This window comes from Gigantopelta aegis, chromosome 3, assembly GCF_016097555.1.
Source record: "Gigantopelta aegis isolate Gae_Host chromosome 3, Gae_host_genome, whole genome shotgun sequence".
NCBI classification, from domain to species: domain Eukaryota; kingdom Metazoa; phylum Mollusca; class Gastropoda; order Neomphalida; family Peltospiridae; genus Gigantopelta; species Gigantopelta aegis.
In genome coordinates this window covers 19,983,847-20,009,564 of record NC_054701.1, presented here as the reverse complement: position 1 = coordinate 20,009,564, position 25,718 = coordinate 19,983,847, and the positions used below count along the sequence as shown (strand labels likewise).

Genomic DNA, 25,718 nt, shown 5'->3' with positions numbered 1-25,718 from the left:
TAACATGTTGTATTACCCTGCATGCAATATTCATACATATTCATTCAATCGATTTTGGATACTGACCTTGCACAACGTCAAAATTACCTTGACCTTGATTAGAAAAATGGAACCATATTTTTTGTAATCTGCATAATATAACAAGTACAATCATGTTTGGTTCCAAAAATTAAAATTCAAGTCCCACGGAACTACATATGTATGTATGTATGTATTGATGTATGAATATCTCTATATTGTATGTATGTCGAGTTTGACTCTTACACACACATAGATATTAACACACTGGCGCAGGGAATAATTTAATCCTTTCTGGCCTTAAAAATTGCCTCATGCCGTTGCATGGACGTATGCAAGTATGACCCATGTCTTATGGTATATGAACGAGATCCTATTCTTTTATTTGCTCACATTCAGGTTTGAGTCTGGAAGACAAGGAGGTCCTAACGACGATGACCAAACTTCTGGCGGAGCAGGTCATTGCCGAAGACATCCTAGACCGCCTGCAGCAGGGGCAGATAATCAAGATCGGCGACCGCCACGAGATTATGGCGCTGACCAAAAACTCGGACCGGATGCACATGGTTCTGGACAAGATCCAGACATCCAAGTCAACGCACGGACTGAAAATACTGTGCGACGCCCTCAAGTTCAACCACCCCGCCATCTACGATACCGTCATGGATTACAGGAAGACTGTCTACAAGCAGGGGGTGAAGGAAGTAGTGGGTGAGTGCATTTTTACAAGACTTGTCCTGCCTTTATTTTCTTGCTTATATCCAATTAAGGTTCAAGAACGCTGTCCTGGGCACACACCTCAGTTATATGGGCTGTCTGTCCAGGACAGTGGATTAGTTGTTAGTTGTTAGTGGTTAGTGAGAGAAGAAAGAATGTAGTGGTCTTACACCTACCCACTGAGTCGTTAAAACTCGCTCTGGGTGGGAGCCGGTACCGGGCTGCGAACCCAGTACCTACTAGCCTTATGTCCGATGGCTTAACCACGACACCACCTAGGCTGGTCTTGTCTAGAGCAAGTCTCTGAATAACCATATGCGTAGTTTAAAATGAGCTTAGAAGCAGAACATTAATGGAGACGGTGAGAAAATCCCAGTGAGAGAAGGTTCACCGAGGGGATTTGATCCGAAGTACCTCGGGCTAGTGTTCTACTGACTGCGCTAGATCCCGCGAGTGCGCCACCACGTTCGAATGAAAACACAACTTGGGCCGATTTCACATGTCTGGATTTCGTAACATCAGGTTATATGAAAACCTAGGTTTAACACTGGTTTACATAAAACACTGAAAAACTTGACCAAGACCTACACCCGTGGTGCATTTCACGTGTGTGTTTTATCCGTGTTTACAAAACCACGCTTTTTACATGGGTTACCCGCAGATCTAGAAACGGACATAAGCGAGGGATAGCTTACACTTCATTACTTTGTAGTTCAAACTCGTTGCTAGTATATTATTAGCATTCGCGTACAATATGGGGGGTCAACTATCTCCTCATTCATCCAATGGAAAAACAGCACAGTCAAAATCGATTATACTGTGATGTATAGTTAATCTGACAATCATTTGTCTGTGACGCGTAACTTAGCCACAAGCGGGAGGTCTGTAAATAACTTTTAGTCGAAAAAGATGTTAAAATGTGCTTAAAACCTGATTTTTGAGGATATGTAAGAAATAAAATAATCCATTCGTGTCCGTTAGATACCATTTATCTTACTTGCTGATTAAAAACGTATCCAACTCGCTTTCGCTCGTTAGATACATTTTAAAACAACTTGTTGTAAGATAAATGATAACGGCCACTCATGTATTATTCTCTATATACAGTCGTGCTAAAATAAAATAAAAAAACAAACAAAAGGGTATCTTGTCTAAAATGGGAAGTCGAACCCCTTGATCCCCCACCCTTTATCTGCTACTGTAGTGGGTTAAAATGGTCTCTAAAAATACGTTCATATTTAATGGCTCTGCGATACTGATGTAAAACACCATTTTGCTGGCGAAATTATCTTTGAAGAAAAGTTACTTTGAGCAAACCCAGTGAAAAACCACATCAAGGGCAGGTTTAAACAAGCAATATAATTGTAACCCAGTGTTAAACTAGGGTTATTGAAAACCAGACATGTGAAATGCACAGTAAACATGACCCAGGGTTTAACCTAGGTTTAACCCATATGTTTCCAAAACCCACTGATAACCCAGACATATGAAATCGGCCCATTAATGTGTCTGTATACTCCTACAGTAAACTTAAGTGTACATAAAATTACTTAACATATAAAATTAATATGATGAATTTTTATCTTTGTCATCGTCATCATTATTAGGAAGTTGTGTGCACATGTATAAAGCGCAGACCTGTTGTAGTCGTTTTAGTCATTCACGCACTGTATATTGGTTACAAGTATGTATGCATGAAATGTGTGGGTTTACGTGCTGCGCTGTATATTGGTTACAAGTATGTATGCATGGAATGTGTGGGTTTACGTGCTGCGCTGTATATTGGTTACAAGTATGTATGCATGAAATGTGTAGGTTTACGTGCTGCGCTGTATATTGATTACAAGTATGTATACATGAAATGTATAGGTTTACGCGCTGCCCTGTATATTGGTTACAAGTATGTATACATGAAATGTGTAGGTTTACGTGCTGCGCTGTATATTGGTTACAAGTATGTATACATGAAATGTATAGGTTTACGCGCTGCCCTGTATATTGGTTACAAGTATGTATGTATGAAATGTATAGGTTTACGTGCTGCCCTGTATATTGGTTACAAGTATGTATGCATGAAATGTGTCGGTTTACGAGCTGCCCTCTATATTGGTTACAAGCATGTATGCATGGAGTATGTAGGTTTACCTGCTGCCCTCTATATTGGTTACAAGTATGTATGCATGAAATGTGTCGGTTTACGAGCTGCCCTCTATATTGGTTACAAGTATGTATGCATGAAATGTGTCGCTTTACGTGCTGTCATGTATATTGGTTACAAGTATGTATGCATGAAATGTGTAGGTGTACGTGCTGCCCTCTATATTGGTTACAAGTATGTATGCATGAAATGTGTCGGTTTACGTGCTGTCATGTCTATTGGTTACAAGTATGTATGTATGCATGAAATGTGTAGCTTTACGTGCTACGTCAGTTGTAAAATATGTGTAAAATAGCATGAAGGAAGAAGGAAAAAAATGTTTTATTTAACGACTCACTCAACACATTTTCTTTACGGTTATATGGCGTCGGAAAAGAAACAAAAATAGCATGAATGGGAAATGAGCGAAACGACCTGTGTATGTGATAGAATTATGTAGTTTAGAACACTAACCATAGTTAGTTACAGAGATGCAACAAAACAAGGGAGAATGAATTGAGAGAAAATGTGTAAAAATGCGGTGGGGGGAGGGAGCGGAGAGAGGGGCTAATATTGAAGCATGTTTAACTTTGTATAGGAACTAAGTTAACTACATTCTGTGTACATGTAGCTGTCGCTGTACAAACCAAGTACTTTTGTGCTGTGCTATGCTGTGCTGTCTTGTGTTCGTTTACGTCACGTCACATCACATCACATCATGTTACATCACATACCAAACGTATTGCACACATGTACTGAAGATCATCATTATTGTGAATGTGACGACGTCATCGTGCTATTTATGAGTGTTTTATTATTCGGACAGACTTGGTGAAGGTGTGTCAGACCGCCATGTGCAATCAGTACCGGACCGTGTTCTCCGCATTCTACCCAATCCCCTGGAACGACAACTTCAGCGTCAACGTCTACGACTACTACGTCTCTTTAGACGTATTCGATGAACACGGGTAAAGTAACTAATCACGTCTAATCGGCCATTATATTTTAAAATGGAAGAAAAAGTGCTTAAAGTAGGAAAAGTAAAGTTTGTTTTGTTTAACGACACCACTAGAGCACATTGATTCATTAATCATCGGCTGTTGGATGTCAAACATTTTGTAACTTTGACATATAGTCTTAGAGTGGAAACCCGCTACATTTTTTCCATTGGTAACGAGGTTGTTTTTAAATGCACCATCCCACAGACTGGATAGCACATACCACGGCCTTTGATATACCAGTCATAGTGCACTGGCTAGAAGTTGGAGGAATTCCATCCTCGGCAAAATTCATTTTTAAAAAAAGTCCTTAAAGGGCCTAAAGCTGCATTTACTAAGATTCCACGTGCGATATTCAGTAGGGGAAAAGATCGGGTGTATAAACAAATACTATTTAGGTGACCTTTTTAAAAAAACCCTTGTTTTTATAAGTATTTTGCTTTGAAAAAAACAACAAAAAAACACCCAAAAAACACCCCAAAAACCCCTGGTAACGCCCAGACGTTAAAAAGACGGTAGAAGAAAGCAGCAGCTAGTTTGTAGCAAAGGTCATTCGGCTGGCTACCATCTAACATAAAAACATGCTTTCAATGTAAATGTCTGGACGGGATTTGTCTGTGGTATAACGCTATTCGCAGCTGGTGCCGTGAGTCAGGAGTTCGAACGCCATCAGTGGAGTTGTTTTTTTGTTGTTGTTGTTTTGTTGAGGGTGGGAGGGTTTGTTCGGATTAAAAAAAAATATCTCATCCCTTTCCAAACAGTGCTGCATGATTGGTACATGAGAAGCTGTGGTACGTACTGTCCAGTCTAGACCAAGTCTCCAAATAATCATAGCCGTAGTTGAAAATGGCTTGAGCAAGTTAAAGTTTGTTTTTGTTTAACAACACCACTAGAGAAAACCCGCTACATATATATGCATTTTCCCACAGACAGGACAACACATACAGCGGTCTTTGATATACCAGTCGTGTTGCACTGGTTGGTATAGGGGAAACTAATCGGAGAATGGGTCCACCAAGGAGATTCGATCTTGCGACAAAAACACCTCACGCGAACGCCAAAATGAGATGTCTTTAAAGAAATACTTTTTCAGATTCATTTCATTGTAAGTTTAGAACCCCATCCGGGCCATCATATTTAATTTAATTTAACATCCAGGGTAAATAATAATGCTTCCACTGAACAGTACTGTAATATTATATTTACAAGTGCTTTATTTATTTCATAATATAAGTGTTTATGAACAATTCTCATTTAGTCTTCATTTTCTAATTGTAGCCAAAAGCAGGACCTCAGAGACATACTGCCAATGCAGAAAGCAGCAGGTGTCGGCAAAAGGATCCTAATTGAAGGGTGTTCAGGAAGTGGCAAGTCAACGCTAGCAGCGGTGTTGGCGTCCATGTGGGCAAACAACAAGAACTACTTCAAGCACAGTTATGACTTCCTCCTATTTATTGATGCACAACGCGTCTCAGATGATTTCTCCAGAGAAGTCTATCACATGGTCGTACCGGACAGGACACCGATCACTGGACAAGAGTTCTGGTCAGTCCTAGAAGCTAACGCCCGTAACGTGGTCATTCTTGTCGATGGCTATGATGACAGAACGAACTGCGAGAAACTCCATCAAATCCTCCGTGGGAAGAGGCTTCGCAAGAGCTCAGTAATCCTCTTTGTCACACCCGAGATGCACGTAGACAGGCACATAAGTCCCGACTACAAACTTTTTAACACCGGACTGGGAACAAATGGCAGATTAGAGTACATGAAATCATACGCCCACCTATTGAAGCTCACAAAAGAGAATGTTGAAGTTCTCAAAGAGTATCTATCAAAGAAAGAGTGGCATCTGTTGCCTCATTTGTCTTCACCCTTTGTGTGTTTTATGTTAATAATGGTGTACCACAGCAACACAGAACTTGATTTGCTCACAGTAACAACGTTATCAGCTCTCTGTGAGCAATACTGCATTGTGGTGGCAAAACAGTGCTGCAAACGACAAAATCTAGAATATCAAAATAATAACTTTCCCGACGAAGTCAATGAAGCAATAAGGACCTTAGGATCCTTGGCATTCAATGCTGTTGTTTCAGGGAAAGTTTCTTTTTCTGAAGCAGACTTTTCTCAGTACTCCTTTAATGTCTTAATAACAAAGTGTGGAGCCATGACCAGGAATAATATGACATTCGAGTACAGGTTCCTGTGTACCATGTTCATGGACTTTCTTGCAGCTCAGCACATAGAAGGAATGATGCATGCTGATGTTGTGAGGATGATTAGCGAAAATAACTTCTTGGACAAATCTCGCTATGCGCAGCTTGTTTCATTTGTATGCGGTTTGTATGAAGAGGAACCAGGTGTCCCACTCATGGATATGGTGCTCCAAGAGCTCGCCGAAGACGGCGCAGTGAATGAAATTATGTGGGATGAAATAGAAAAGGCAGAACGTGAAGAGGAACAAACTGTAGAGTCAGAAGTCAATGGTGTAGAACACAATGGTGTAGAACGCAATGGTGTAGAACCCATTGAGGAAGAACCCGATGAGATAGAAACCCAAGAGGCAGAAATCGCACAGCGAGAAACCAATGAGGAAGAAACCCAAGAGGCAGAATCCAAAGAGGAAGAAACCAAAGAGGCAGAATCCAAAGAGGAAGAAACCAAAGAGGCAGAAACCCAAGAGGCAGAAACCCAAAAGGCAGAAACCCAAGAGGCAGAAACCCAAAAGGCAGAAACCGATGAGGCAGAAACCCAAAAGGCAGAAACCAATGAGGCAGGAACCCAAGAGGAAGAAACCAATGAGGCAGAAACCCAAGAGGCAGAAATCACAGAGGAAACAACCCAAGATGTGGACAATATGAGCGAAACATGTCCAGAACCAAGCTCAGCCCACATATTAAATTACTCTCACCGTTTGCACGGGGTTGCTGAATGTTATGAAAGACCTAATGCTGCAGCAAACCTCGCCAAGTCGATGTCGTCACGCCTTTTAATCAGAAGAAAGGGACTCTTTCATCATAACTGCATTTTGGGGCTATCGTGTGTATTGGAATCTGAGTACTGTCACGTGACCCACATTGACATAAACCTCCTGCCTGTTTACCTTCACCAGGATGATATATATACCAAACTGGCCAATGCTCTGGGCAAGAATTCCAGTCTGCAACATTTGAAAATCTATTGGTGGTCGTTGGATATAATGGCTAAATTTCTTCGCACTGTAATGCGCGATGGCAAAGCATTGGAAAGTCTACAACTTGAGGATTGTACAAACCACGCACTAAATGATATTTCTTCAATGACCTGGTCAGCCTTACAAGACATCTGTGCAAACAGCAAGAACGTGAAGAGATTTGTGTTTAATAACTGTCAAACTACTGCTGTCGTGTGCCACATTATCATCCATCTGCCGTGCATTGTAGAGGAGCTGGACTTCAGTAAGTGCCTCTTCAATCTGATGTGTTCCAGTGCTATTGCATCAAAGCTGGAATGTTCAAAGATGTTTCGACGTCTGGTCCTGAGTGGCACGAAAATTCAGAGTTCGGATTTTAGTGCCTTGGCCCAGGGAATAAAGCGGTCGATTTCACTGCAAGAGCTGGACCTTTCCAGCACCGAGCTCGACCATGTCGGGATCACTGCTGTGGCAGAGTCGATCAAACTGAACAGCACGTTGACGACTCTGGATCTGAGTCGCTGTCAACTAGACGCGTTCATGTGTAGCAAGCTGGCAGATGCTCTGCAATACAGCCGATCCATGAACACACTGGTTCTTATAGATTCTGACGTGTCGTCACGTGGAATTCGCTCTCTATTGGATGTAGCAAATTCGAAAAAGAAAGGGCTACAACTTGTAAGATCATGAACTAACATTTCAGTGCTGACATGTAGTTTTGTAAAATGTAACTCATTCGAAGATGATGCTGCAACTTGTATTATCATGAACAAACATCTCAGTTTTGAGATTCAGGTTTATTAAATGTAGCCCATTCGAAGATAATGCTGCAGCTCGTAAGATTATGAAGTAACATCTCTATGTTGACTTTTAGTTCTATCAAATGTAGCCCATTTGAAGATGATGCTGCAATTTATAAGATCATGCACTAACATGGTCATATTGACTTTTAGTTTTATCAAATGTAGCCCATTCGAAGATGAATAAGCGTCAACTTGTAAGATTATGGAGTAACCCTCCTCACGTGGACCTTTATCTTTCTGAGCTGTAATCCATTGGAAGAGGAAAAGGTTTCTACCTGTGAGACAATGAACTATTGTCTTCGCGTGGATTTAACTTAACCATCAGTAGCCCAGTCGAACATTAAGAAACGTCAATTTGTTGGACTAGGAACCAGGGACCAGTTTCACAAAATGTTGTAAGCCTAGTTTTATACGTAAACGTAAATCTCCGACTGGAAAAGCACATTCTGTAAGTGAAAACAGTACAAATAATAAATTCCGAATACATATGAATAATTGTCTTTCGTCCCTATTGTGATGTGTCTTTTGTAATGGCGTAATTTTCTACGTGAAATAGATTCAAAAATATATAGACATACCACAGGTGTTAAATGGGTAACCCATAAAAGTAAACTTACAATGTTTTGTGAAACTGACTCCAGGGCCATACTTAATCGATGGAAAATGCAAGGGTGGGTAATTTTTAGTCTAAACGTGCCTTGTTTTTTGGCCTAGCTGGGAGAGACCTTGTATTACTATGTGTCCTGGTTCATTGTTTTAATTGCCCATCCTCTAGTTATTTAGGGCTGTATATGGCCTGTCAATTAATATCTTCATGTGGAGTTTAGCTTAATCAGATTTAGCCCAGGCGAAGACAAAGAAGCTTTAACTTGGGGACCAAGGACTAAGTTGAATTACAGCATAACGGGTCCCTTGACGACATTTGTCCTTCATGTTCTAAAGAACCTTACAAACCCACACGAAGGTGAACCAGCTTCAGTCTTTCGAATCATAATGGCACAACTTTACAAAGCCTGTTTTTTTAAACTTACAAGCTTGTAACTACTTACATTTACAATTCTTAAAAACCTGTATGTACAACCACAAAACCACAGGCTGTGTAAACTAGTTCCAATATGAACTTTACAATTTTTAGAATTTTCCAAAAATGTTTTTATTTCATTCAGCAGTCATGTCTCTTTGCAATTTGCACATGAAAATATATAGTGTTTTATAAATTATTTGAATTAAAATTATTTTAGCAAAATAGAGACTTATGTAAACACACATTAAATTTAGTTCATGAAATCATAAAGTGTGGAACAAGACATAACAGCTATTATGTTATTACATTTAAGTTCTTGTTTTGGGGGTTTTTTTTTAATATATATTCTTGTTTTCGTTGTCGGCTGTATGTTAACTAAATGCACTTTGTATGATAATAAGGATACGATTGCCAACAGATACGGAAACGTCTAAGTGTAAAAAAAAACCCAACCTGAAATGCGCTTTACGTCATCCGTTGTTGCGCTTTAATGCCATTTACATGTCATGTATTTTAGCTGATGTTTATGAAATGCGTGTGTTTATGTAATTTGTCAATCCAAGACTCTTTCAAGAATCTCTTGAGTACAAAGTGAGCCTCCTGAGAAATCACCTTATCCTGTTAATAGAATATCAGTTTTCAAACTCGTTCAGTATATGAAACACTACTAGCAGGCACAAAGAGGTGCTAGAAGGATGGAGAAGCGGTGTGAAGATGTGGTCAATACAGCCTGGCAAGAGAGTGAAGAGGTAGCTGCCTGTAACACACGCTGGAAGTTGTAGATCGCAATTAAATTAACCACAGTTCGTGTACGTGTACGTCTCACAATCAACTTAACTACAATGCATGCACGTGTCGCAAAATTTAAGTGCAATCTAGTTACATTTGGAGTAAGTGTATGTGTTGCAGTCAAGTTACAGTTCGTGTACGTGTACCAGTCACTACTAACTTCGGTACACGTACATGCTGGGAATAACAAACGTACTATTGTAGATGTATGATGTAAATATACTACAAACCAACTAATATCAATGAACATTTACAATACACCAAATGGTAATTTATCTGAACTGAAATTGATCAAACTATTTCGAAATTTGTTAGATTCATTAAACTGATTGCCTAGATGACCTTAATTAATTTATAGCTTTTTAAGTCCTAAAAATAACAATAATTTTAAAAAGTATTATACAAAATAATTATAATAATTTAAAAGTATATATCAAAAACTTGCCTTAACATCATTTAAACTCTTTAATGCAAATTACACATTGAATACATGTGCGTGTCATTGCTATCAAAGGTTATTATCGGCTGACTGCAAAATAAACGTTTGTCGCCATTATTGTTTTACATGTTTTACATTATTGTTCTGAATGTGGGCTTAATTTACACATCCTCAATTTGTGCACCTACCTACATTTACAATGTGCACTTAAAGATGTTTTAAAGAAAAACATGTATGTCTAAATTGTTACATAACAAGACTATTCCCGAGATTGCAGCTTTAAAAGTTAATAATAAAAATAAATATAATAATAATTTTATAACAAAAATAAAGCCTGGACATTAGACAAGACGTTTGCCATTAATTGTCATAATGTTGTATGTTTTGTCACACTATGTACACGTCCTAAATGTATTGTAATCTGTGTGTACTAATAATCAATTATTAATATTTGCTACGCATTTTGACATTTAGTTTTAAGGTTGCATAATGACAAAACTATTTATGTTTTGTGTGACATGTAATAATTATAACTTGAATTATAAGCCCATTTTAACAAAGAACTAGCTGTTGTTTTAATGGATACGCTAATGTACTGCATATTTGTCGTCAAGGATTGTCGTGGAACTCACTGTTTACGCCCAAAGGCAACACATTACAGTTTTTATTTGCATACATTAATTAATTATAAAAACATTCTTTGTCTTATAACCATCTACGAAAAAACAAATACACAAACGTTTTCACTCATTTAGAAAGTCTGTCAAATCTATGTTGAAATACCACCTCTGCAATAATAAAAAAGTGGCATTTTAAGGTAGTGGTTTAGTTAATATGTGTGTGTGTGTGTGTGTGTGTGTGTGTGTGTGTGTGTGTGTGTGTGTGTGTGTGTGTGTGTGTGTGTGTGTGTGTGTGTGTGTGTGTGTGTGTATGTATGTATATATATATATATATATATATATATATTATATAATTGGAGTTTTTAAATCAAAACAAACAAACAAAACGGAGAAAAGAAAAACACACAAAAAACAACAAGAGTGAACTAGCCGTAGGGGATGGGAGGCATGTCCCTCCCCAACCATACCTCACCTCCCCCTCACCACCGTTTATATTTGCATGTCGCCTCATAACACAACTCACAGATCCCACCCACCCACCTCCCCTATATAATTCTGGCTACGCCAGTGGTTTAATACAGTTTGTATTTTTATTGTTTACATTATTAACAGGCAGCTGTATGTGGTCGATTTACCAATACTCATTGATTAAGAGATCATAAAAGCTTTAATTGATATTATTAACAGTTCAGGCCATGCGAAATTAATAGTCCAATAAATTTCAAGCTCAATCTGTCACTCAAAGTCGGTTATTAGATTGTTATTGTAGTCTAGTATATTCACTTCGATATTATGTTATTGAATGTACGGCTATAGCTTCGATAGCGGGGACTCGATTATACCAAACTAAATATTTCTAGATATCTCTGCATGCTCCGGTGTCGTACTTTACAAACAACGGGTGGGGTGGACGCAGAAAGGCCATTTGTCGCCATCTAGCATATCCATACCGTTATTCCATTTATATAGAGAATAACTTTGAAGACGTGTGTAGTATTCGATTTGTTACATACCCCATCCCCACCCCCAAAATACGTTATGGTGTTTGCGTCTGGACAGTTATCTTCTTCATCATAGACTGAGATAGGTTTTCTGTAGTATTATTTCACTGCACGATTTGACGTCGAAGTCATCGATCCTTCTCAGTAGACACATTTGCAGTTTGGGCTATTTTTCCGTTCCAACCAGTGGTCCACAACTGGTTCATCAAAGGTCGTGGTATGTGCTGTCCTGTCTGTGGGAAAGTGCATATAAAAGACCCTGGTGCTTATCGGAAAGAGTAGCCTATGTGGCGACAGCGGGTTTTCTCTAAAGAAATATGTCAGAATGTCCAATAGCCGATATTAAGATAAAAATCAATGTGTTCTAGAGGCGTCGTTAAATAAAACAAACTTTACTTTGTCAAAGTCATCTTCATGGAGTAGTCAATCGGGCGTCTTTAAATCAATATTCAACAGATGGTGGAAGAGGCTAACTCACCAAATATATATGTTGCACATCACCGTGTGATATCATAAAGGCCACACAGCGTTCTCTAAAATGGATGTTATTTTTTTTTAAATAATTGTAAGAAAGAAAAAGAACAACAAACACAAATCCCCCTAACCCCTCAAAACAAGTATATAACAAAACACCTAACATTTTGGTTATTAGCGTTTTGTTTTCTCACAGATATCAGTGAATAGCATTCATAGACGTCAGTGGTCAGTCAGTATTGTTATTAAAGCCATTACCGATCAGTTTCTGTCTTGTCAAGTTGCATATGATGACGTGTTTTAGGGTGGAATTTTTAAATTATTGATTGTATTGTATTGTTTATTAGCCGAAAACCTCTGTTTATAGGTGTACACAATGTTTGTACAGTTGAAACATGGTGGCAATAATTATAACGTTACATAATATAATAATTTGGCAGGAAAAAAAACAGAGAACAAAAACATTAATATGGATGGACAGTTAGTATTTGTTATTACTGAATATTGTAAAATACACTAAAGTAACAAAAATAGAATATAGTTTCTGGATGGACAAATTATTATTAATGCAGACAAAAATTTTAATTGAAATAGATTTGTTGACTATAATTAATATATATCATAATATGAAATCTTTTAGGTATGCATTATTAAACAACAAAATTTCGAGCTTGACGAGCATTAAATAAGAATTTCCCCAAATTTCTAAGTTCTTTAACATTTTGGACAGTTAGAAGTTGAATTAGCTTAAAAACAGAAAGATGTTTCCAATAATAGAGTTTAATAAATTTGCGTCTTAACTCAGTATAAACTGCAAATAAGAATAAAATGAAATTCGTCCTCTTCATCTAATGTGTTTGATTGTATGTCTTTCGGGTGAATGACCTGACATGTATGATGTCTGTTTTACCTAACTGTATTTATATAAGCTTTTTCTACATATTAATTTTAATGCGGAACAAATTATAGGTATTTATTATAGGCATTTATAAATTAGTTACTTATATTCTATACTTTTCTATTCAATGAACATGTTCACCATTGTATTATAAAGTAATTTTTGTGTGAACAAATAATTTGTTAATAAATTTAATTTTTCTAAAGCTACAGGTTTTTGTTTTGTTTTAAGGAAGGAAGGACATATTTTATTTAACGACGCACTCAACACATTTCATTTACGGTTATATGGCGTCGGAAATATGGTTACGGACCTCACAGATATTGAGGAAGGAAACCCGCTGTCGCCACTTCATGGGCTACTCTTTTCGATTAGCAGCAGTGGATCTTTTATATGCACCATCCTACAGACAGGGTAGTACATACCACGGCCTTTGATATACCAGTCGTGGTGCACTGGCTGGAACGAGAAATATCGTTTGTTTTAATGCAAAATTATATAATATTATGTCTTTCAGACATGTATCAATGTAAATTGTTATTCTGCACAGTCTAATAGATTTTCGCTAGCCTCAAGGACGAATACAGCACTTTGTTAACGGGAGGGTGTGAAGTGTTCAGAAATCTTTAAGCACTCAATGTCCAGTACATGGTGCCTACAATACCGAAACCTACGACCTCACATTTTGAGGTAGGCAGTCAGAAAACTGAGATGCGGCTAAATGAGATATTAAACATTCATGGACGGGCTTCTAGTGTCTCTTTGAAAGAGGTGCAGTTCAAAAACGTTATTATAAATGTACGGTATGCTTGGGTTGTGTTAGAACACCTGCCCTGTTAACCCCATCTAACATAGAATGTTTATGCATTCATATAGCCATGTATATTAGTACTGTTGTAATATGCTATAATTAGCGGATATATCTATATCATTCATATTTTATAAAAAAAATCATTTGTCATAGCATGACAGTAAGGTGATATCAGGGCCCCATCCCTGACACTATCATATTTGTTTCTGGAGTATTGAACTTGTTAAAAAAAGTGGTGGTGGTGGGGGGGGGGGGGGGGGGGGGGGGGGGGGGGGGGGGGGGGGGTATTATAATTATATAAAAGGGGCCACCCAAGATGTCTATGAGTCTATAAAGTCCCACTTTTAACGGAGTTGTGAGATAACAACAAAAATAATAAAATTAATAATAATAAACTCACTGTTTTATAAGTGTACTGTTCTACCTATGAAACTGGGCCAAATGGAGTTATCGGCATCATTGGACAGCTGAGATTCCGATCTAGGGGTGAAACCGGTTTCAGAGACTGTTGCAACTCATTCAATGTAGGCCTTATGAAGATATTAACGGAATCACTTTGTTCTGTCTAAATAAGGCTCTCGATTCTAATGTTATACTGTTCTACTGTTACTGACAAATTTATAATGTTACTAATCATAACATGTGCCATTAAAATCCGTTGATGATGTAAGTTCAGGGCCCATCATTTTGACCTGTTAAAACAGGTACGAACACCTTTCTGTGGGTACGTTAATTGTATTTGTACATAGCCAATATGGAAAGCCAAAGTAAATATATAGAACAGAACTTCATTCACTCAGAACACCAAACGGTGTTACATTGAGATGTTTACAAACATATATATATATATACAATACAATGGCGGTGGCTGATTAAAATATACATGCATATAATTATCATACACAAAAGCTAAAATATATTAGTTGAATAAATCTATGACAAAGGTGTGTCTTTTAATACACTATTAATATAATAATATACAAAGAGTCATTACTATGTATTCATTGCAGCTAGCTGACAAGTTTTAAATGTTTACCATCCTCGTGCTGACAATTTGTAAATTGTTACTATCTTGTAGGTACTATTAGGATGGCAAGATTCATGAATGGATTATATAGGCCCGTCAGAGTCGTTTTAAGGGTGGGGGTGGGGACATAATATACAAGGCATGTGATATATATTATAGGCATACATAGCCCGTGACTGAAAGTATGGGGATATACCCTGAAACGTTTAGCATATTAACCCCCATTAACACTATAGTGGCGTGCAGAGCCGGTTAAAGGATCCGCGGGACCTGTAGCACAAATAACAGTGGGGACCCTTTCACAGGATATATATTTTGCAACCCACCCCCGGGGAGAGGGGAAAAATGACCTGGGGGAAATAAATGAAGTATTGATACACCTTAGGTATATGTGAATTGAAAAATGGTAATATTTTATAAATGTTTATTCGATTTAATTCATAGAACAACAGATATTTTGATGGTTGGTCCATTACTTGACTAGTATGCAGTCGATATCTAACGCAACTTACAGCTTGACTTTGCTGAACAAAAATTACTAGTATTATCCTGAACTTAATTAAGCTTAACTTTAACTAAATCAACGTATAACTTTTCAGCTGAGTACACTTTTATTAAACTTCAGTAAAATATACACATCACCATGACACCCCTCCCCTCCCCAAAGTCCCCCCCCCCCCCGCCCCGAAGCGCGGGGACCGTAGCACGTGCTACATGTGCTACTAGGATATTTGAAAAAAAATTAGTTCCCGAATAATATTTATTGTTTTGATCTGAACGACAAAGCAAATATCATAATTATGTTGCAAGATAATTTGATTAGATCGAAAGAACTATGAACTGATACAAATAAAGATTACAAGTGTTCTAAAAGTAGCCTTAAGTATTCTGCTGTTAGTGTCCACATAAACATTGTTTGAATTTATTAAAGAAAACTAATTAAAGTGACTTTTTAAAAGTTTGTGTGGGGGAACGGAGATATAGGCCACAAACCCTACCAGGTTATGAAAAAAAAACATGTTTTGTTTAACGACACCACTGGAGCACATTGCTTAATTAATCATCGGTTATTGGATGTCAAACAGTTGATAATTATGACTCGTAGTCATCAAAGGAAACCTGCTACATTTTTTTCTAATGTAGTAAAGGATCTTTTATATGCACTTTCCGACAGACAGGAAATCACATGCCACGGCCTTTGACCAAGTGGTGCACTGGTTGGAACGAGAAAAAAAAAACCAATCAGCTGAATGGATCCACCGAGGTGATTCGATCCTGCGACGCAAGCAACTCAACTGAGCTAAATCCCGCCCCCTGGTTATGAAAAGCTTAGAGTTGGTTGGAGATGTGACTGATAGCGTGTGGGTATTGTACCACAGAAAGTAAACCTATCGTAGAGACACTCAAAAGACTGAGGTCATGGGAGATAACTATTGCTATTCGTCGGTAGACGACAATGGTAGGAATTTAAAATACTTATAGTGTTTATTTCGCTACAGTTTTGTTCACTACATATTACAGGTTCACGTGTAATACGTTCACAAAATAGTTTGAAAATGGACTGGTAGATTGAAAGGTAGGACATAAAGAGTTGATTGTACCTGCGAAAAGACACCACATCACACGCCCATCTAGCAACGGGCATGCATATTTGACTCGCCATATAAAAAGGCACCACATGTCCGTAGTCCAATGAAAGTTTACCTACGCGCATTTACGAAGATGAGTAAACGATTGTTTGAAGATTCGAAGCATGCAGAGCTGTATGCCAAATTTAGACCAACATATGGACAAGATGTCTATGAGAGAATTATCGACTTCTGTAAAGAAACCTCCGCGGAGTTTAAACTGGCTGTGGATGTGGGGTGTGGCCCGGGTCAAAGTTCAAAACCATTGACTGGCTATTTCGAGAGCGTTATTGGTACTGATATAAGTAAAAAGCAAATAGAAAACGCTACTACGAATATCGCCAATCTACAGTTCCGGGTAGGACCTGCTGAGGATCTTGATTTCCTTGGAAACAACAGCACCGACTTGGTGACGGTAGCTCAGGCTATTCATTGGATTAACACGGACGCGTTTTACACAGAAGTGAGTCGAGTCTTAAAACCGGGAGGGTCACTGGTTGTTTACGGCTATGGTAACTGCACAGTGAACAATCAGCAAGCCCAAGACATCTTATCAAAGGCGAGTCTATAACCTTTCTATAGTTATTACAAATGCATGTACACTTACACGTATCTAACAACTTGTTTTATGTGATATTTGGTATCAAACCACATGTATCATGATTTCCTTTACTGAAGGCTTAAACCCACGCGAAATGAAAACCATGAGCTTAAAAACGGAGAATGGGCTTAAATGTGAATAATATTTTTCAACAGGAATCTCCATTAGTATTTATTATTAAATAACACATTTATCGATGTTAATTCAGTACATGTTATCTTTTCCTTTTCTCTTCTTTCCATTTTGGCCCCAATCTGATTAAAATGAGCTCTACTGGGTTCACATGTAATAGTGGAGTTAATTTTAATTAGATTGTTTTGGCCCCAGATAACAACAACAAAAAAAACAAAACAAAAAAAAATCAACAAAAAAGAAACAAAACAAAACAAACACAACACCAAGAACAAAAATATGCATACGGTGTGTTGATTACGAGTATGTCTATTCGTGTGTATATATTTTGCACCTCAACACTGACACTGCCATTCTATATTCTGGGGCCAATAAAATATTTTAAAAATAAAAATAAATAAATAAAAACAGTAGAAATAATAAAAATAATAATTGGGGATGAATCGTATACCTGACTATGATTAAGTGTCTCGAGTGATTGATTTATAGCCTATATCTATATACGTGAGGGAGTTGTATTTAACACTGCGAATAGGATAAGGTTTACAGTTAAACTGGGCCAGTCCATGTTAGGTGAATCACTTTTAGCACTCGCCCTTTCAGACTTAGGGGAAGAATTTAGCTCAGTCAGTTGAGCACTCGCTTGAGGTGCTTGCGTCGCTGGATCAAACCACCTCGGTGGATCCATTCAACAGATTGGGTTTTTTCTCGTTCCAACCAGTTCAAAGGCCGTGGTATGTGATTGCCTGTCTGTGGGAAAGTGCATGTAAAAGATCCCTTGCTAACCACGAGTCAGAAATACCAAATGTTTGACATCCAATAGCCGATGATTAATAAATCAATGTGCTCTAGTGGTGTCGTTAAACAAAACAAACTTTTAAACTTTAATGAGATCAGGTCAAGTCAATATGTGTGTGTGTATATATATATATATATATATATATATATATATATTGTACCGTCATACAATTTCGATCGACGTATGTTTTCGATACTTTGTTTATAACTGCATGTATCGCGAGATTATGCGAGATATTATGTCACTATCAGCCTGGACATAAACAACGAAATGTCTTTTTCCTCACAATATTATGTTTTAATTATAATACCATAAATAGTGTGCATGTTATCAGTTTTTCATAATGCAATATTTTGGTACTAATGAAATGCCTCGCATAGCGAAATCCAGGTATCACAAATCCCTGCAAAGTTATCGTCTGCAACACTGACATCTGACCTGCCAAAGTTAGACGATATACCACGTGATCATTACACTGAACAATAAAATTTATGGAAGGCTGGTTGGGTTTACCTCTTATGTCATTCGCAGCAACGTTCTTTTCGGTGATTTCTGATGGGGGTATGTTTACATGTGCATTTACATTTACTACAAATAAAGGTGGTTTGGTGGAATTAGATTTTTTGAAAATATATAGTTCTGTACCTCTGTCAGAGTACTTAAGGTGACTATCTGAATTTTGGTGTCGTTGGTACGTATAACAAGAGGATTAGACATTAGCCTATGACGAAAACATAATGTAAATATGTTTTCATTGAACACTGTCTATTGGTCTGAAGATTAGTCAGTATTTGTTTACAAGTTACAAACATTTTATGATTTTATTTTCAAATGAAGATTTTGATGTAAATTATTGCACGGAGTATAGACTCTTCACTGCCATAACAAGGACAAAAATAGACAGCCAATGAAACTATCGAAAACATATGACGTTTGTGAAAATATAGCGGAAACACCTGTACAACTTAGCAGTTAAGTTTTTTTGGAGGAAAAATTGGCGTTCATGGGAAATTATCACTGTTTTTTTTTACAATAAACTAATGTGACTTGAGAAAGATAAAGTTAGTATTGTATGTACGCAGTATTATTTTTATTATATTTTAATTTTTTGCTTATCGCATCGAAAACATATGATGCCATGATATATATATATATATATATATATATATATATATATATATATATATATATATATATATATATACTCACGGCCAAAAGAAAATTTACAAATAAAAATCAAAATTTAGTCTCTGAAAACATCCATATATCCGAACGTAACCAACTGCATAAATAATCACCCAAACGTAACCAACTTTCTACAGTATATTTGAAACATAATGTTGCATGCTTTTCATGCCGAGCAAAAAAAAATATCGAAATCACGTTTTCCAGGACCTACGAAATTCACCCGTGCAATAATGGTATTAAAATGAGCCAGGATACTGGTAGGGTATGCATTTGATAGAAAATCATCAAACGAATGCCATAACTTACTGTAAAACAACGCGAGCGAGCCATGGGCATGATACAAATGGGGGCATCTAACGCTCATGTCGCAAGGACGTTTAGATGTTCCAGAGTTGCTGTTGGTAACCTGATAACTCGATACCAACAGACAGGTCGGACATCGGACAGGCCAAGAACGGGTAGACCACGTGTCACAACTCAACGGGATGACCGATACCTACGAACATTACACCTACGTAATCGTTTTCTGATGGTGACGTCATCAGACAGCGGCAACGGCATTTGGCCACCGTGTGAGTAAACACACCGTGTCAAGAAGATTACGTGCTGCTGGTATCAGAGCCTACAGACCCTACTGTGGGACCACATTGACAGACCAACACCGTCGGATTAGACTACGATGGGCCAGGCATGTGAGGCGTTGGCTGATTCGTGATTGGCGAAGGGTTCTCTTTTCCGATGAGAGTAAGTTCTGCCTGTTCCGTGGGTGATGGGAGAATAAGAGTGTATCGGCGTAGAGGAGAACGTACAGCCCATTGTTGCGTTAATGAAGTCGAACCTTTCGGAGGTGGTAGTGTGATGGTGTGGGGAGGCATCTGTGGCGATCAGACCACTGGACATGTCATTGATGGCCATCTGAACGCTCAACGTTAAAGGGATGAAGTGCTAAGACCAGTTGTTATGCCATCCCTACAGCAACGGCCTCAATGAATCATGTTCCAGCAGGATAATGCGAGACCTCACGTTGCTCGCATTGTTCAGGACTTCCTCTATCAGAACAACGTTAACGTCTTGCCATGACCTGCACGCTCTCCAGACATGTCACCTATAGAACATCTTTGGGACTACCTTGATCGCCAGATTCGACAGAGACAACAGTCCCCACTCAACAGACAACAACTGCAACAATCCCTAGTTGAGGAATGGCGACGCATCCCGAATGACGTAATCAGAAGGCTGACTACATCTATGCGAAGACGTGTGCATGCATGTATCCGAGCTCACGGGGGTCACACACGTTATTAGAGACGTTATCAAGTCTGAAATACCTCATTTGCTCGACTTCATTGGGTGACATTTCAGTGTAAATTTGGTTTTTGACCCCACGTGTAACTTTCATATTATAACGTAATTGTTACTTGCAGTCACGTTGCTTTTGTTGATGATTTACATTTGGTATTGAACTATTAAATAATATCACAAATACTGTTATTCTTATTATTTGACGTTTTCCCACAAATTCAAATATAATACTTGTAACGTTTCTTTTGGCCGTGAGTAATATATATATATATATATATATATATATATATATATATATATATATATATATAAAACAACTTTTAAATGTACTACAATTAAAGTTAGTTATTTCACTTTGTTTACATTTAACTCTGTAAAACAACAACTCCAAAACCCATAACATAATAATTTTAAAAACCTTCGAATTAACCAATATCATATATAATGTTTACATAATTAAATGATAGGGAAATTGTGATAAGCTGACACTCGTTTCAAACTAATTTAAACAGAAATTACACATGACGTTTTATAGGGACACTGAATGGTTACCAACGTAATGCCAATGTTGTAATTCAGTTTTACAGGGGCACTCTGAATGGTTGCCAACGTAATGCCAATGTTGTGATTCAGTTTTACAGGGGCACTCTGAATGGTTACTGGCACGTAAATCGAGGATATGTCGACAATCACCTCGAACAGTTCGTCTTACCATTTCCAGGATGGAGAAGGTATGAGATTCATGGGAATGTGATATCAGACCTGCCGTGTCTAATGCATTTCGCACAAAGCTCACGTATTTTCAGGGTATGTTTCCTCCAGGCAGGCAAAGGTACATTTAAAATTCCATGGGCCTGCTGACATTAATAAAAATGTTACAGCCACTATCGCTGTTTAGAAACATGTAGCGTAATTAATTGTGGTCTGTGGCCGCCTGTGTTCATTCTCGCGCAAACACGCAAAATCATATTATAAAAAATCGGAACCTCCTGCATATGTTCCCCCAAATGATCAAAACTCCAGACACAAAATCTTCCTAAACCTTCAGCCAGTAGGTAGGAGACGCTTAGCATGTCTCATGGCCGTCTGTGATGTTAGTTGTGTTGAGACCCTGTGTCTTACTATTGAACCTTCAGCATGTAGGTGGAAGACCGTTGGTAGGTATGTGATGTTAGTTGTATTGAGACCTTGTGTCTTACTATTGAACCTTTAGCAAGTAGGCAGAATACCCTTGGTAGGTCTGTGGTGTTAGTTGTATTGAGACCGCGTATCTTACTATTGAACCCTCATCAAGTAGGCAGAAAACCCTTGGTAGGTCTGTGATAGTAATTGTTTTGAGCCCCTGTGTCTTACTGTTGAACCTTCAGCAAGTAGGTAGAAGACTCTTGGTAGGTATGTGATGTTAGCTCTGTTGAGACCTTGTGTCTTACTATTGAGCCTTCAGCAAGTGGTAGAAGACCCTTGGTAGGTATATGATGGTAGTTGTGTTGAGACCCTGTGTCTTACTGTTGAACCTTCAGCAAGTAGGTAGAAGACCCTTGGTAGGTATGTGATGGTAGTTGTGTTGAGACCCTGTGTCTTACTGTTGAACCTTCAGCATGTAGGTAGAAGACCCTTGGTAGGTATATGGTGGTAGTTGTGTTGAGACCCTGTGTCTTACTGTTGAACCTTCAGCATGTAGGTAGAAGACCCTTGGTAGGTATATGGTGGTAGTCGTGTTGAGACCATGTGTCTTACTGTTGAACCTTCAGCAAGTAGGTAGAAGACCCTTGGTAGGTATGTGATGGTAGTTGTGTTGAGCCCCTGTGTCTTACTGTTGAACCTTCAGCATGTAGGTAGAAGACCCTTGGTAGGTATGTGATGGTAGTTGTGTTGAGACCCTGTGTCTTACTGTTGAACCTTCAGCAAGTAGGTAGAAGATCCTTTGTAGGTATGTGATGGTAGTTATTTTGAGACCCTGTGTCTTACTATTGAACCTTCAGCAAGTAGATAGAAGACTGTGTCTTACTATTGAACCTTCAGCAAGTAGGTAGAAGACCCTTGGTAGGTATGTGATGGTAGTTGTGTTGAGACCTTGTGTCTTACTTCAGCAAGTAGGTAGAAGACCATTGGTAGGTATGTGATGTTAGTTGTGTTGAGACCCTGTGTCTTACTATTGAACCTTCAGCAAGTAGGTAGAAGACCCTTGGTAGGTATGTGATGGTAGTTGTGTTGAGACCCTGTGTCTTACTGTTGAGCCTTCAGCTAGTAGGTAGAAGACCCTTGGTAGGTATGTGATGGTAGATGTGTTGAGACCCTGTGTCTTACTACTGAACCTTCAGCAAGTAGGTAGAAGACCCTTGGTAGGTATGTGATGGTAGTTGTGTTGAGACCCTGTGTCTTACTGTTGAGCCTTCAGCTAGTAGATAGAAGACCCTTGGTAGGTATATGATGGTAGTTGTGTTGAGACCCTGTGTCTTACTATTGAACCTTCAGCAAGTAGGTAGAAGACCCTTGGTAGGTCTGTGATGGTAGTTGTGTTGAGACCCTGTGTCTTACTGTTGAGCCTTCAGCAAGTAGGTAGAAGACCCTTGGTAGGTATGTGATGGTAGTTGTGTTGAGCCCCTGTGTCTTACTGTTGAGCCTTCAGCAAGTAGGTAGAAGACCCTTGGTAGGTATGTGATGTTAGTTGTTTTGAGCCCCTGTGTCTTACTGTTGAACCTTCAGCAAGTAGGTAGAAAATCCTTGGTAGGTATATGATGGTAGTTCTGTTGAGACCATGTGTCTTACTATTGAACCTTCAGCAAGTAGGTAGAAGACCCTTGGTAGGTCTGTGATATTAATCGTGTTGAGATCTTGGGCAAGAGAGTCACTAGTTCCCTTAGAGGTTTGAATTTTACGAAATGATAAACAATATTAACTTAACTGACTTAATTGTAATGCATAACATATTTATTTAACTTGATTTAACTTTGTTTTGTTGTAACGCAGGGACGACAGTTTAAAGATTGTGAAACACTGGTCAGTAGATGATTTTATTGGTTTACTCTCTTCATGGTCTGGTTGGCAAGCCTACTTGAAGGCCCACCCTTCCTCTACAGAGCTGGATGACATAAAATCTAGGTAGGTCTTTTTAAAAACCCGTTAATTGTGGGTCCCGTTTCACAAAGGATCGATTGTAGTAACTTATTATAAGTGTTAGCCTATAACTGGCACTCTTAAATTTTATAACTGTTTCACAAAGCAGCTGTGGGTTGATCGTAAGAACTATTCAAACGGTTTAAGTTTTCGAGTCGGAACTTCTCAGATGTATTTGTTGGTATCTGGAATCTTTCTTTCTTTCCTTCTTTCAATAATATTCATTTCTGTTAACATTTAATTTATATAAATATATCACTGTAGTGAGTATGTATGTATTATACATAAGGCCTAATAAGTTGGAATCCATTTGGTGTTCATACGCAATATGCCTACAATATGTTTTTATCAATTTAGAATCCACGAGCATCTTTGCAGATCCATTTGACACAAATGAGTTTGTACTCGTCTTACAAATTCATAAACTCATAATCTAACTTTCAGTTGACATGTAGGCATACATTAGTACTTGTGACGAATAAGTATAACATATAACCTAAAATATTGGGTCGGGGGATGGCAGTTTGCAATAATATAGGGTCTTCCCCAGCTAGATGGAAATTATTACTTTAACGTAAAAAGGACCTATTTGCGTATTTTTGTGGTCCAAGGTACGGCTCTCAGACCTGTTGTAAAAATTCACATCGTAACTTGCGACAGTAGTAATAAGCTACGTGAGTCGTAAAACGTTAGACACTTGACATTAATTATTATTTAAGCGTTATTTATTTACTACTCCTCCTGCTGCTGCTGCTGCTTCTACTGCTACTACTGCTACTGCTACTGCTGCTGCTACTACTGCTACTGCTACTGCTACTGCTGCTACTGCTACTGCTACTACTGCTACTGCTGCTACTGCTACTGCTACTACTACTACTACTACTACTGCTTCTACTACTACTGCTTCTACTACTGCTACTGCTACTGCTACTACTACTACTACTACTACTACCTACTACTACTACTACTACTGCTACTGCTACTGCTACTACTACTACTGCTACTACTACTGCTACTGCTACTGCTACTGCTACTACTACTACTACTACTACTACTACTACTACTACTGCTACTACTACTACTACTACTGCTACTACTACTACTACTACTACTACTACTACTACTATCATAAATAATATCAAGAGCCAAGACAAGTTCATTTTAAAGAGCCTGTTCAGAAACAGTGCACATGTAAAATGGCCCTAGGTTAACTACACCAATCTCTCTCTCTCTCTCTCTCTCTCTCTCTCTCTCTCTCTCTCTCTCTCTCTCTCTCTCTCTCTCTCTCTCTCTCTCTCTCTCTCTCTCTCTCTCCTCAATATCTGTGTGGTCCTTAACCATATGTCTGACGCCATTATAACCGTAAACAAAATGTGTTGAGTGCGTCGTTAAATAAAACATTTCCTTTCCTTCCTTCCAGACCGTTTATGACAGTATAATTAACAAATTTAGTCTCTAGGTAATTTCAATTGCATTTCAGTAAACGAATGAACCTTTTTTTGCGTTTTTTTGTTTAGGTTCAAATCTCTGTATGATGACGATGCCGAACGTGATGCTGATACCAAGATCCGTGTAGAGTGGCCAGTGTTCATGCTGATGGGACATAAACCTGTAGAAACATAATAAACATGTTAAAGCGACATTCCTGAGTTTGCTGCATTGTAAGATGTTTCCGACTAATAAAATATTTCTACGATTAAACTTACATATTAAATATATTTTCTTGTTTAGAATATCAGTGTCTATATATTCAATGTGTTTCTGGTCATTTTAATATTTGTAAGGAGCCCAAACTGGAGTTTGTCTTCAAATAATTTCATACGTACGAAAAAACACAATATTTTAGGAAATAAAATGAAATTTAATCTAGTACAAATATTAGAACCATCAGAAACACGTTTAATATACAGCCACTAATATGTTATACAGAAAAACTAAATTATTTTTGATATGTAATTACAAAAACTCTCTGTTAGCCAATAACATCTTTAAAATTGCAGGAAACTCTAGGATGCCCCTTTAAAGC

The 25,718-nt window shown here is 38.1% G+C and overlaps 2 protein-coding genes across 3 annotated transcripts in view; both read left to right on the top strand.

The window, feature by feature from the left end:
* Window positions 1–10,209, top strand: part of LOC121367661 — a 31,161-nt gene extending 20,952 nt beyond the window's left edge. For both annotated transcript variants that reach the window (XM_041491966.1, XM_041491967.1), the window contains exons 4-6: window positions 418–729; window positions 3,699–3,840; window positions 5,149–10,209. In XM_041491966.1, the coding sequence (XP_041347900.1) occupies window positions 418–729; window positions 3,699–3,840; window positions 5,149–7,729 (3,035 nt within the window). In that variant the 3' untranslated portion in view covers window positions 7,730–10,209. The remainder of the gene's footprint in view (window positions 1–417; window positions 730–3,698; window positions 3,841–5,148) is intronic.
* A 6,112-nt stretch (window positions 10,210–16,321) lies between these two features.
* LOC121367660 (putative methyltransferase DDB_G0268948) lies at window positions 16,322–25,393 on the top strand. The gene is made up of 4 exons (XM_041491965.1): window positions 16,322–17,112; window positions 21,209–21,306; window positions 23,546–23,677; window positions 25,210–25,393. The coding sequence occupies exons 1-4, from the start codon at window positions 16,618–16,620 to the stop codon at window positions 25,313–25,315; spliced, it is 831 nt and encodes a 276-aa protein (XP_041347899.1). The 5' UTR covers window positions 16,322–16,617; the 3' UTR covers window positions 25,316–25,393.
* The last annotated feature ends 325 nt before the right edge of the window (window positions 25,394–25,718 follow it).